The sequence below is a fragment of the Dipodomys merriami genome, unplaced genomic scaffold (genome assembly GCF_024711535.1).
Source record: "Dipodomys merriami isolate MVZ:Mamm:240054 unplaced genomic scaffold, mDipMer1.0.p SCAF_60, whole genome shotgun sequence".
NCBI lineage: Eukaryota > Metazoa > Chordata > Mammalia > Rodentia > Heteromyidae > Dipodomys > Dipodomys merriami.
In genome coordinates, this window is record NW_027206180.1 from 1407076 (window position 1) to 1420417 (window position 13342).

The 13342-nt window shown below is 50.1% G+C and overlaps 1 protein-coding gene across 1 annotated transcript; it reads left to right on the forward strand.

Annotated features, from left to right (window-relative positions):
* The first annotated feature begins 459 nt into the window (after nt 1–459).
* Pla2g10 (phospholipase A2 group X) lies at nt 460–11255 on the forward strand. Its single transcript, XM_070003352.1, has 4 exons — nt 460–545; nt 2909–3059; nt 4868–4974; nt 11067–11255. The coding sequence occupies exons 1-4, from the start codon at nt 494–496 to the stop codon at nt 11207–11209; spliced, it is 453 nt and encodes a 150-aa protein (XP_069859453.1). The 5' UTR covers nt 460–493; the 3' UTR covers nt 11210–11255.
* The last annotated feature ends 2087 nt before the right edge of the window (nt 11256–13342 follow it).

Below are 13342 nucleotides of genomic sequence, written 5' to 3' on the forward strand. Positions count from 1 at the left end.
AGATTGTAGCATGTTGCATGGAGAAGTGGTCTACATTTTCAACTCTGAAGAAGACATTAGCCCTGCCTCTCCTCCCTTCCGGTCTCATGTCCTGTGGCTGCCCAGGTAAGCACTGGTGTGGAGGGAATGGCAAAGTGTGTGTGTGTGTGGTGTCTGTGGATAATAGAAACACAGCCCTTGATGCCTTGGCATCCCAGGGTCTGACTCCCCTCCTCTTGGTCCCCGGGGCGGGGGGTGGGAGATGGGGAGGTTATTAGGTGGTGACCAGGATGGAGAGAGGTGGCAGAGGTCACCGATGGCCGCAAGGCCCAGGTGCGGGCAGTGCCGGGCTCCGCCCAGGCCCTGGGAGGGTGCGGCCTGCGGCGGGGCGGGGCCAGGCGGGGCTGGAGGTGGGGTCCACCTTACCTTGCTGCCCGCCAGCCAGCGGCCGGCCGCACTGTCCCACACCTGGATGGGCCGGCCACCTCCCCGCAGCCCTCCACCACTGTCACCAATGCTGCTGCTGCTGCTCCCGCCGCTGCTGCTGTTGCTGGGCCCCGGCCTGGGTGAGTGAGCCCTCCCCCCCTCCCGCCACCTCCACCCCAGCCCCCTTCCTCAGATGCTGCCACAGACCCAGGGGCCCTGACCCCCCACCTCTCCCCGGGCTTCCCTGCTCAGCACCCACCCAAGGGATTTATAACCAGCTCCGTCCTGCCCCCTGTACATGCCACCCATTCTCGGGGACCCCCATCACAAACTGGGGAGCCCCAGGGAGGGAGCCCCTCACTCCCACTCCACCCCTGGCCCTCGTTGCTGCCTTGCCCATGTAGATCTGTGGCATCTAAGGCTGAGGAGCAGGACACCACCATGGGCTGGATTTCGGGGGGGGCACCTTCTCACTAGCCCTCACTGAGTAACCCCCCATTCTGGGGGTGCACACCCTCAGCCCCCACCAACCTGGCATGTGGGGACACAGAGCTGGCCCCCACCTTACCTGCAAGCAGGTGCATAGATTCAGCCACAGGCTCCCAGAGACGCCCTATGGGGGGGCAGGCGCACCCCGGTGAGACCCCCAGGTTCAACCTCATGGCTGACAGACACTGAAGTGTGCACACACAGACCTGGCTCTCTGAGAGGAGGCCGGCCGCAGGCAGACAGGGCAAACAGACCCCGGCCTGACCTGCCCCTCCTATATTGGCGCAGAGGGAGTGTTTTCTTTGGTTCCAAACCCAGTGCCAGGGACAGGGGGTGTGGCTCAAGAGGCAGAGTACTTGCTTGCCTAGCACCTCTGAGGCTCCGAGTTCAAAGCCCTGCACTTACTAGTCCAGTCCTGGTGGCTCCTGCTTGTCACCCCAGCAACTGGGGGGAGGCTGAGATTTGAGGATCACAGTTTGAAGCCAGCCTGGGCAGGAAAGTCCATGAGATTCTTATCTGTAGTTAACCAGCAAAAAGCTAGAAGTGGAGGTGTGACTCGGGTGGTAAGGGACCATTCCTGAGAGAAAAGAGAAAACAACCACCACCACCACAACAGAAGGAATTGAAAATGCGAGCTGCTGGTCTGGTCTGAGATGCAAGGGGGGTGGGGGGGAGTGGTTAGGTCAGGGACAGGAGTGAACTTTGCAGACAGCCCCAGGGGAGGGTGCTGGGAGATGGGTGCTTGGTGCTTGGTGGATTCAGAGGTTTCTTCTTGGAAACTCACCCAGGGCATCCTGAGCTGCCCAAGTCAGAGATCTGCTCTGAAAGCACCCCCACACCCCCAGGCTGGAGGGTCACCCTCCAGAAGTGGGTACCAGGACAGAATGTCCAGGTCCCTGGGCTACCTGGGAGACAAGGCAGATACTGCAGGGAGGTGGTTGGTCCTGAGCAGGGCAGGGGGACAGGGGCAGGGGGCAAGCACTTTCAGCAGAGTCAGCTTGTAGTGGGTATGACTGGAAGGGTGGCTGGTGCTGGTGAGGGCTGGGGGCCTGGCTTCCCTCAGACCGTGTGTACAGTGGGGACTCTGAGTTTTATTTGGAGCCCATGAAGGTTCGAAGCCGGCATGTTAGTTGCTTGGGAGTGAGAATTAGTCATCCAGACAGGAATGGGGCTATTTTTCCCTGGGGTTTGACTCAGGACCTGGGCAGTGTCCCTGAGCTGCTTTTGCTCAAGGCTACCACTCTACCCCTTGAGCCACAGCACTAATTCCAGGTTTTTCTGTGTATGTGGTACTGAGGAATTGAACCTGGGGCTTCATGCATGCTAGGCAAGCACTCTACCATTAAGCCACCTTCCTAGCCCGCTAAACTCATTTTTACATTTTCTTCTTCTTTTACATATTTCTAGTCTTTTGCACCATTATGCTGCTCTTTCTACTAAGAAAATGTGCGCGCGTGCGTACACACACACACACACACACACACACACACACACACACACACACACACACACACTCCTGTGTTCAATTTGCTCTGGATTCCTAAAAAAAAAATCATTGTGGGCCAGGCATGGTGGTGCACTCCTGTAATCCCAGCACTCAGGAGACAGAAGCAGGAGGATCTCAAGTTCTAGGCCAGCCTGGACTACACAGTGAGACCCTGTCCCACCATCTCCCACCCTCTAAAAAAACATAGTGATGAAAGCATATTCTTTTTGTTGTTGTGGTTGGTTGTGGGGCTTGAACCCAGCGCCTTGGTGCGGTCCCTGAGTTCTTTCACTCAAGGCTAGCGCTCTACCACTTTGAACCACAGCACCACTTCTGGTTTCTGAGTGGTTCATGGAGATAAGAGTCTCACACTTTCTGCCTAGGCTGGCTTTGAACCGCGATCCTCAGAACTCAGCCCCCTGAGAAGCTAGAATGACAGGCGTGAGCCACTGACGCTGGGCACTATTGCCCTTCTTTAGGACTAGAAAAGTCCTGACCTGCAGCCTCTGGCCCTTGTTCCCCACCCAGCATCTGGGAGGTCACACGTGTACCGCCGGGGGATCCTGGAACTGGCGGGAACCGTGAGGTGCACTGGCAACCGACCACCTATCGCCTACGTGAACTACGGCTGCTTTTGTGGCCTGGGAGGACATGGCCAACCCCGAGACGCCATTGACTGGTGCGTGAGTATAGGCTTGCACCGGGCTAGGAGTAGTGAGGGGCCAGGAGGATGGGCCCCACACTGAAGTTGGGGTTTGGTGGGGGGAAGATGCCAGCGCCTCTCATTACAAGGCCCTGGCTGGCTTGCCAGTGAAGACAAATCTTATTTATGGATGTCGCCAGTCCTGGGGCTTGAACTCAGGGCCTGGGCACTGTCCCTGAGCTTCTTCTTGTTCAAAGCTAGCACTCTACCACTTGAGCCACAGCGCCACTTCCGGCTTTTTCTCTGTATGTGGTACTGAGGAATTGAATCCAGGGCTTCATGCATGCTAGGCAAGCGCTCTACCACTAAGCCACATTCCCAGCCTCTGAAGACAAATCTTGATGCCAGCCCCTTCTCACCGTGGCCAGGCAGAGGCTGATGGCACTGGCTGAAAGAAAGTGATATAAAGGGCTGGGAAGGTGGCTCAGTGGTAGAGCACTTGCCTTGCATGCATGAGGCCCTGGGTTCGATTCCTCAGCACCACATAAGCAGAAAAAGCCAGAAGTGGTCCTGTGGCTCAAGTGGTAGAGTGCTAGCCTTGAGCTGAAGAGCTGAGGGACAGTACCCAGGCCCAGAGTTCAAGCCCCATGACCCACAAAAAAAAAAAAGAAAAAAAGAAAGTGATATAAAGATAACCAGATTTCCTATGTGCCCTGGGAACTTCCTGGCCCATTTTACAACAGGCTTCCTTTCATATATGAGGAAACTGAGGCACAGAGACATCAAATGACTTGTCTGGGGCTGTGCAGAATGTCCGGTGTGGGAGGTGGAACTGGAACCCAGGCTTCTGGCTGGATTTGCACTCTGGGCTCCGCACTCTGCCCACCGGGCAGGAGAAAAGCCATTCTGCACAAAGCCATCCCTTCCCAATGGCTTTTGAGGCTCAGACCCTCTGTGTGGATGAAGCCCCCTGGCTTGGTTCTGTGGGGTCCAGACACTCACCCACCTCCACACGGCTCAGAAGGCCTGGCCCAGAGTGTTCATGGATACAGAATACACAAATGAATGAACGAGTGACTGAATGAATGAGTGGAGGGACTGATGTGAACAGGAAGTATTTACTGAGCTTTACGGCCCTGGGCTGACAGTAGGGACAGTAATCAACAGGACAGACCTGCTTTGACAAGAGGGTGTGACAGGAGATTGTCATAACCTGAGGACATAGCAGGTGGCCCAGGGGACATCCTGAGTGGAAGCTGCTGCGTGGGCTGACTGAAGGGACCAGAGTGGGCTTGTGGTTGCTTTAGACACAGGGTACAGAGTGGGGCAGAGAAGAGGCCAGGGTGGCCGAGTTCAACGTGCATAGAGCAAAGCAGGCACACAGGGTAGAGACTGTGTGGGGCACAAAGGGACTCAGGCAGGTTCTCTTCCAGAACCGGGTCAATCAGGGATGAAACTGCCTCAAGTGTCCACCAATCACTGTCCACTGGCTCCTAGGAACTCTCCACCCACCTAGCCGGATGGCCAGAGCTCGCTGCAGGTGGCTCACGCCTGTAATCCCAGCTACTCAGGAGGCTGATATCTGTGTGTATGGGGGGGGATCACAGTTCAAAGCCAGCCCAGGCAGGAAAGGTGTGGGAGACTCTGATCTCCAATTAACCACCAAAAGCCAGAAGTGGGCTTACGTGGTAGAGCACTAGCTTTGAGCAAAAAAAAAAAAAAAAGCTTAGGAACAGTACCTAGGCCCTGAGTTCAAGCCCCAGGACCGGCCCAAGAGAGAGAGAAGGCTTGAAAGACCCCTGCCTTCTCCCAGCAGCCCTTCTGCCCCACCTCTCCCTCCCCAGGTGCTGTCATCAGCATGACTGCTGCTATTCTCGAGCTGAGCAAGCCGGCTGCAGCCCCAAGATAGAACGTTACTCCTGGGAATGCGTCAACCAGACCATCCAGTGTGGTGAGCATGGCGTGGCCTAACAATGCACTCCTCTTCCCACTCAGCGTGGAACAGCACGCGGGTTTCTCTAATCTGAGCCATTTCTACATTGAACACTTAGAAATACATACACTTCCAATGAAACTCATTTCTTAGGGTGTCTGGCGGGGTGGGATCGGGGGGGGGATGGAGGAAAAATACAGAAATGATGCCAGATATAAACAATCTAGAAGGCAGCAGGGTATGGTGGGGCTTGTTTTAATCCCAGGCTACTCAGGAGGCTGAGGTAGGCAGATCTGGCTGTCCAAGGCCAGCCTGGGCAAAAGACTTTATCAAAGCCCCCTTCTCCCCTTCCAAAAGAAACACACCTAAAAGCTTAAGGGCTGGAGGTGTGGCTTAAGTGACAGAGCATCTGCCTAGTAAGGGCAAGGACCTGAGTTCAAATCCCAGTGTTGTAAGTAACAACAACAAAAATACCAGAAGAAGGGACTGGGCACATAAACTCACACATCCTCAAATTGTAAATGCTCTGCAATCAGTGCTCTGCTCTGAAGAAAGGGTAAGGTAGGTTGGACCAGCGATGGACATGGAAAATCATGGATGACTTTTCCAGTCAGAACGAGAAAGGAAAAGAAGGTGGTGCCCATGGCTCAGGTCTGAATGCCTCACTTCTTCTCAGGAGGTTGAGATCCAAGGGTTGGAAAGTTCAAAGCCAGCTCAGAGAGACAAATCCCAGAGGCTTTTATCTCCAGGTGACCAGGAAAGAATCAGAAGTGGAGGCATGGTTAAGGGGTAGAGAGCCAGCCATGACAGAAAAAAACAAGCAGGAGTCTGAGGACTTGAGTTCAAGCCCTACTATGGGCAAAACAAAAGAACAAAAGGAAGGAAAACAGAAGGAAGGAAGGAAGGGAGGGAGGGAGGGAGGGAGGGAGAGAGGAAGGAAGGAAGGAAGGAAGGAAGGAAGGAAGGAAGGAAGGAAGGAAGGAAGGAAGGAAGGAAGGAAGGGTGGCAGGGAATTTACATAGTGGTACCAGTCGACTTTCTAGGTAGCAGTGATGTAGAGAGCTCAGAGTAAAGGCACACACCTGTAATCTCAGCATTTGTGGGTGGGTGGGGAGCTAAAGTAGGCCACACTATGTTAAAATAAATAAATAACTAGATACGTAGATAAAATAAAACTTTAAAGAAGATCAAAGCTGATTACTGATAGCTCATGCTTGTCATCCTAGCTACTCAGGAGGCTGAGATCTGAGGATCATGGTTCAAAGCCAGCCCAGGCAGAAAAGTACACGAGACGAATTAACCATCAGAAAGCCAGGAGTGGAGCTGTGGCTCAAAATGGTAGAGCGCTAGCCTTGAGCAGAATTGCTCTGGACAGTGCTCTGGTCCTGATTTCAAGCCCCATGACCACCACCACCACCAAAAAGAATTTCCTGTCCTGGCTGGCTTTGAACCGCACTCCTCAGATCTCAACTTCCTGAGTAGCTAGGATTACAGGTGTGAGCCACAGCACCTCACAAATACACACACACACACACACACACACACACACACACACACACACACACGTTTAGGGTTAATGGAGCCCCAGGCAGCATCCCCTTATCCAGTCTCCTGTTTTAGGATTGGGAAACTGAGGCCCAGGGGGAGGAGATGACATGTCCTTAATCCACCCTTCTCCAGGACGGGCAAAGAGGAGGTGAGAGGAAGCTTGGTGAGGAGTTCTCAAGCTCTTCTCTCTCCCTTCCGTTTGCACGTCCTGCTGGCTGGAAGCCCCCCTTTGAGATGTTTACAAGATGTTTGTTGATCTGTTTGCTGCTGCTGTGTGTAGAGCTATCCAGCCCCAACCGAAGGAGAAGAACCAAAGTCTCTATTATGCATTTTTGGACTAAAAATATTCTCTTATTCTGTTTGGAGATATTCTGAATATAGTTGTTTATTTAATTACGGGTCTGGCTCATTTTCCATTTATGGGCCTGACAAATATATGAAAAGTTGTAAAGCCTGTCATAATATTTGCTAGCAGGATTTAATTTTAAGGTGAACCCATAGGAGCTATTTTTCCTTTTGCTGAGTGTGTGTAACAGGGTCTCACCCTGTAGCCCAGGGTGCCCTCACTCACTGGATCCTCCTGCCTCGGCCTCCAAAGTGTGGGGCTCACAGACAAGTTTCTTTGTGTGTGTGTGTGTGCTGGTCCTACAGATTGAACTCAGGGCCTGGACTCTGTCCTTGAGCTTTTTTTTTGCCCAAAGCTAGCGCTCTACCACTTGAACCACAGCTCCACTTCTGGCTTTTTTTTTTTTTTTTTTTTTTGGCAATTCATTGGACATAAGAGCATCAGGGGCTTTCCTGCTGACTGGTTTTTGAACTGTGATCCTTTGGATCTCAGTCTCCTAAGTAGCTGGGATTACAGGCGTGAGCACTAATACCCCATAGCCGCTTACCTCTTATCGACCAAGTGGGAATACTATAACACGCTTGTTGTGTTTGTATGAATATTGGACATAATGTGGAGCCTGGGTGTATTCTCAGCAATGTTACTGAGAATCTTATCAGGGCCAGGCTCCATGTGATGTTTTGAGCGAATCAGAGCAGCAAGGTCTTACAGTCTAGAAAGAGGAGACAGGAGAAGGAGGAAACAATGCTCAACAGGAAATGGACTCCTTACCTTACTCATGTAACTGTAACCCCTCTGTATAGTATCTTTACAACAAAAAAAAATGTAATTAAAAAAAGAAAGAGGAGACAGGCAGGTAGAAGGCAGAGCTCAGTGTTAAAGTCCCTAACACGCAAGGAGAGAAACTGGCCCTGTAAAGAAGTAGTGGGGCCACAATCAGTACAGATATCCTGGCGTAGGAATGAATGCTCTCAGTTACACAGGTGACAGTCTATGGACTTTTGGCTCCATTGTTTCTGGGCTTGATGTGAGGTAGAGCATCATGGGAGAAGGGCAAGGTGGTACAGAGCTGTCTTCATGATGGCCAGGAAACAGAGAGGGGGTGGGGAGGAGAGAGAGTCCCTCTGAGTATACACCTAGTGTGCCACTTCCTCCTACTGGGCCCCACCTCTGACAGGTTCCACCACCTCCCAATATTGCTGTAGATTACGAATCCATCATCAGCGGATGGATCCATCATTGAACACAGAGCCCTTATGGTTCAATTGCTTCTCAGTGATTGGACCCATTAATCCTTCAATGCAGGAGTCTTTCTGGGCAAATGATAATACAGTGTCTGCAACAGAGTCCTTGTAAGTGAGAACAGGTGACAATGTTGGATAGAAGTGGGGGTCCAGGTAGCTTTCTAAGATGTAGCCGGGGAGCCAGGAGTCATCTATCCACCCACCCCATCCATCCATCCATCCATCCATCCATCCATCCATCCATCCATCCATCCTTGGTCCATCCATCAATGGTCCATCAATCCACCCATTGTCATCAATCATCAATCCACCCATAAATCCATGCATCTTTATTAAAAATCATTACTTATTGTTATTTTAAAGGTGATGTAAGGAAGTATTACAATTACATGAGTCAGGTAATGAGTACATCTCCTTTGTACAGTGTCTTCCCTTCCCTCACTCTCTCCCAGTCCCCCTCTCCTGTCTCCACTCACTAGTTGTATTGTCCATATGTCTTTTTAAAAGTTATGTTTAAAAATTATATAAGTAGTTTTACAAAGAGGTGGTCATTCAACGAATCAGTTTATACATACAATGCATCTTGATCAATATCACCCTTTTCGTCATTCCATCCATCATCCATCGTATTACCCTTCCTCCCTTCTTTCCTTTCTGCTTTCTTTTCATCCTTCCTTTCCTCCTTGCATCCATCTATAGAAGGATGTTCTCTCTCTCTTTTTTTCCGGTTATGGGGCTTGAACTGTGGGCCTGGGCATTGTCTTCAGCTCAAGGCGAGTGCTCTGCCTGTAAGCTAGGCTTACAGGCGTGAGCCACAGTGCCTGGCTGGATGTTCTTTCTTATTTAACCATAGTATGTGCTCTTTGTGAAAAAAAAAAAAAAGTCAAGCATTTCAGAAACAGTCTAATATACACAGTTACACTCCATCCACCAGAATTAACTAGTGTCTAAGTTTGGCATCTTCATTTATGTGAGTGTATGTGTAAATCTACACACATATTTAGATCATTACATACAGTGTGCAATTTTTTCACTTAACCTTGTGTCTTAGACAACTTGGAACAAAGGGGCCGACCTCATTCTCTCAAAGCTTGACCTTCTTTTCCTCTCTTCTCCTTTCCTTTCCTTTCCTCTTTTGAGTGGACAGCCAGGAAACCATCAGGGCAGCTAGACCTTATATAGATCAGGCTGGCCTCCCACTTGCTATGTATCCCAGATGAGCCTTGACAATCCTCCTAAATCAGCCTTCCAAATGCCGAGATTGCAGGCATGTACTGCCACAACCCAGCTATGGCAGGGCTGTCCAGCCTTGACACTGTCAGCATTATGGGCCACATAATTCTCTAGTGGGGGCTTCCCTGTTGCACCCTGAGATGTTTGTAGCATCTCTGTATTTTACCCACTAGATGGCAGTGGCAACTCCACCCTGCTACCCCACCACCCAACAACCTCAGCATGGTGCTAACAACCAAAAATGTGACATTGTGCCCTAGTTGATGCTGACTGTGGTCTATAATACAAATGTACTTTATTTTGACCTGTCTCCAGTGTTCATATGTTTTTGTTTGTTTTATTTTCTGGTGAGATGCTTTGTCACTGTGAAGGGAAGTCTGATGTCAACAACTTACCAGATGGAAAGGTTTTATTTCGGTTCATGATTTCATGAACTGAGGGTCCAGCCATGGTTGCCTTGGCTCTGCTTTGGGCCTGAGGCTCAATATCAGGTGGGAGGTGGGAGCTTCTGGAGGAGGAGGAGTAGGAGGCTGCTTCCCTCATGGCAGCCAGGAAGTAGAGTGAGGAAAGGACAGGAAGTCCCCTTTAAAGACACACCCTCCCCCATGAGATGCTCCCTCCCACTGCACCCCTCCTTCTAAAGTTTCCAGAACCTGCCAAAATAGCACTGCCAGCTGGGGATGAAGCAATTGCCCATGAGCCTGAGGGGGACATTTTCTATCCCACCTCCTAACCTCCTGCCCTGCTCCCCTCCACAGGCCCGTCATGAAGATGGGCCCTCACAGTCCATCTCCCAGGTGCCCCAAATCTTAGCCATTCTGACATCGTTCAGAAATCGAAATTCAAAGTCTCTTCAGAGACTCAAAACCATTAGCTTGAAAGGAAGTTTAAGATATCTCAAAGCACGATGGTGTAGAGCACACAATCCTATTCCAAAGGGAGGAGTAACAGAATAGCAGAGAAGGATCGAATCAGAAAGAACATCATGTATGGACCAAAGGGAGGAAGGAAGGAAGGAAGGAAGGAAGGGAGGGAGGGAGGGAGGGAGGGAGGGGGGGGCGGGCGGGCAGGCAAATAGGAGTCTTGTGCATGCTAGGCAAGTGCATACCCAGCACCGATCCTGTGTTAATTGAGGTCTTGGGCTGAAAGTTTAGATGAGCTGGCAGTGCAAGGAGCTGTAAGGCAGGCATTTCAAACCCAGTCCTTCATGGTTGCCAGGTGCCTTGTATCTTATCTAAGTGGATCACCAAATGGAACCACGTAATATTGTCTCAGAAGAGAAGCCAGAAACTTGTGTGGACTTTGGACTCTTTATTGGAAACATCAAGTCCCTATTGTTTTATTTTCTGCCAGTCCTGAGGCTCGAACTCAGCAGGGCCTGGCTGCTGTCCTTTAGCTTATTTTGCTCAAGGCTAGTACTCTACCACTTGAGTCACAGCCCTACTTCCACCTTTTGGTGGTTAATCGGAGTTAAGCCTCACAGACTTTTCTTTTGTAGACTGGCTTCAAACTGTGAGCCTCAGATCTCAGCCTTCTGAATAGCTAGGATTGCAGGCATGAGCCACAGTGCTGGCTTCAAGTACAGATTCCCATGAGCAGATGCAGAGGGACAAGGTAAACATGGTGCCACATTAGCCTAATTTATAACCTGACCTGCCTTCAGCTTTACCAGCTTCCCTGGTGTCTGCCCTGGGTCTCTGCAGGTCCCTGTCTTACCTCAGTTTCCTCACTTCTTCCAGGATCAGCAGAAAACAAGTGCCAAGAACTAATGTGCAAGTGTGATGCGGAGTTTGCTCACTGCTTGGTGGGGACTAAATACCACCTAAAATACCTCTTCTATCCCCAGTTCTTGTGTGAGGCAAACTCACCCCCATGTGACTGAACATTGGGACCTGTCTAGTCTGCTGCACAAGGAAATAAAGCTGCTTTTCACTACCGAACAATGGCATCCAGTTTTCTGCAGAAGGCACTTGAGGCCAAGTGATAAAGCTGCAAGCCTGCGGTTGCGCGTGCGCTCTTTCTCTCTCTCTCCATCCTGGAACTCAAGGCTCAGCTTGTTTATTTACTGATTGATGAAGGTCAAAAGCCCTAGGTGTATTTTATAAGACCACAACCGGGTTGGGTTTGGTATCAAGTTTTATTTCTTTCCTTTGTGTGTGTGTGTGTACTGGGACTTGAATTCAGGGCCACTTGAACTCTAGCTGGGCTTTTTGAGCTCAAGAAGCTAACACTCTACCACTCCAATCATATCGCCACTTCTGGTTTTTTGTTGGTTAATTGGAGATACGAGTCTCATAGACTTTTCTGCCCAGGCTTGCTTCCAATCAGAATTCTCAGCTGTCTCCTGAGTTGCTGGGATTACAGGCGTGAGCCACCAGTACTGACCTGCTATCAGTTTTGAGGTCTAACTCACTGGAAGGCTTTCTATTCCAACTGTGAGCTGATGGCTAGAGGTTACATGTGAGTGGCCATCTTGCCATGTGGTAGGCCACACTGGAAGCGAAGGGTCTTAAGGATGAACTAGCTGGGAGCTGGCGATGTGGCTCAGAGGTAGAGAGCTTGACTGCAGAGCCTGGGGTTGCATCTCCAGCACTGCAAAAATGTCAGATGATCACGTAATACACCACCCTTGTTACTTTCAAGTGAAGCAATTGTTACCTTAATGGAGCCTTTCCCCTTCCACTGCTTGTAACAGTTAAAATTTATTTCTTGGCATCCAGGTACGGTAGTGAATGCCTATAGTCCCAGTTACTGGGGGGGGGGGGGGCTGAAGGGTGGCTTTAACGCAGGAGTTTGATGCCAACATGGATAATATAGCAAGACCTATTTATAAAGAGAAAAAGAAAAATCTGGGGCTGAGGGTAAAGCTCCATGAAGAGTCAGGCGCTGGTGGCTCACATCTGTAATCCCAGCTACTCAGGAGGCTGAGATCTGAGGATCGCGGTCCAAAGCCAGCCAGGGCAGGAAAGTCCATGAGACTCTTATCTCCAATAAACCACTAGAAAACTGGAAGTGGTGCTGTGGCTCAAGCGGTAGAGTGCTCACCTTGAGCTGAAGAGCTGAGGGACAGCACCCAGCACCACCCCACGACCAACAAAACAAAACAAAACATGAAGAGTTCAGTGCTCACCACCCCCATCTCCCACAGCAAAAAAAAAAAAAGGAAAATACAGAGCAATATATAAAGCAAAAGAAAAAAAAAGGAAAATACAGAGCAATATATAAAGCAGGAAAAAAAAAATCCCTAAAGCACTATAATTCCACAATCCAGAACTATCCTGGTTAGCATTTGATTTTTCTAGTTTCTTAAAGTGCAGTCAAAGCTAGGCTTGGTAGCATACGCCTCTAATCCTAGCACTCAGGAGGCTGAGGTAGGAGGATCGAGAGTTGTAGTAGCCAGCATGGGCTACAGGTCAAGTTTGGATAACAGCCTGGACTACAGTAGGGCAGTCTCAAAAAAAAAAAAAAAAAAAAAAAGGGAAAAAAGCAAAAATATATATAGTTGAGACTATGCTGTATAATGTTCATAAGGTTATTTTTTTCTGTGTCATGAAAAAACAATCACCACCTAGAAGGAAGCCTTGAGTTCAGCAAACAAAAAAAGCAACGGAAACTTCCTCTTGAAGCGTTCTATGACTTAGTGGCAGAGCACCTGCCTACCAAGGGTCTGGGTTCCATCCTCAGCCCTCAGAAACACAGACCCCCTCCCACCCCCACCCAAGAGTTAAACGGTATCATGTTATAGGTCACAGACTTGGACATGAGAGCTGGTTCCTGTTTTTGTCCATTGTTTGGATAAGGATGCTTGTAAATAATTTCTCCCAACTCCCCCAACCCGTTTTTGTTTTCAATTATGCTGGATTTGGAGAAATGACATTTTCAGTGGGTATTTTCTGTAGACTCCTTTGGCGCCCCTAAGCCTGCCTTGATAAGGACGGGGGCTACCCTTGAACTGCCCTGTGGAGGCGCCCAGACAGGAGCTGGTGCCCAGCTGTTTGCTCTGGGCGAGTCTCCT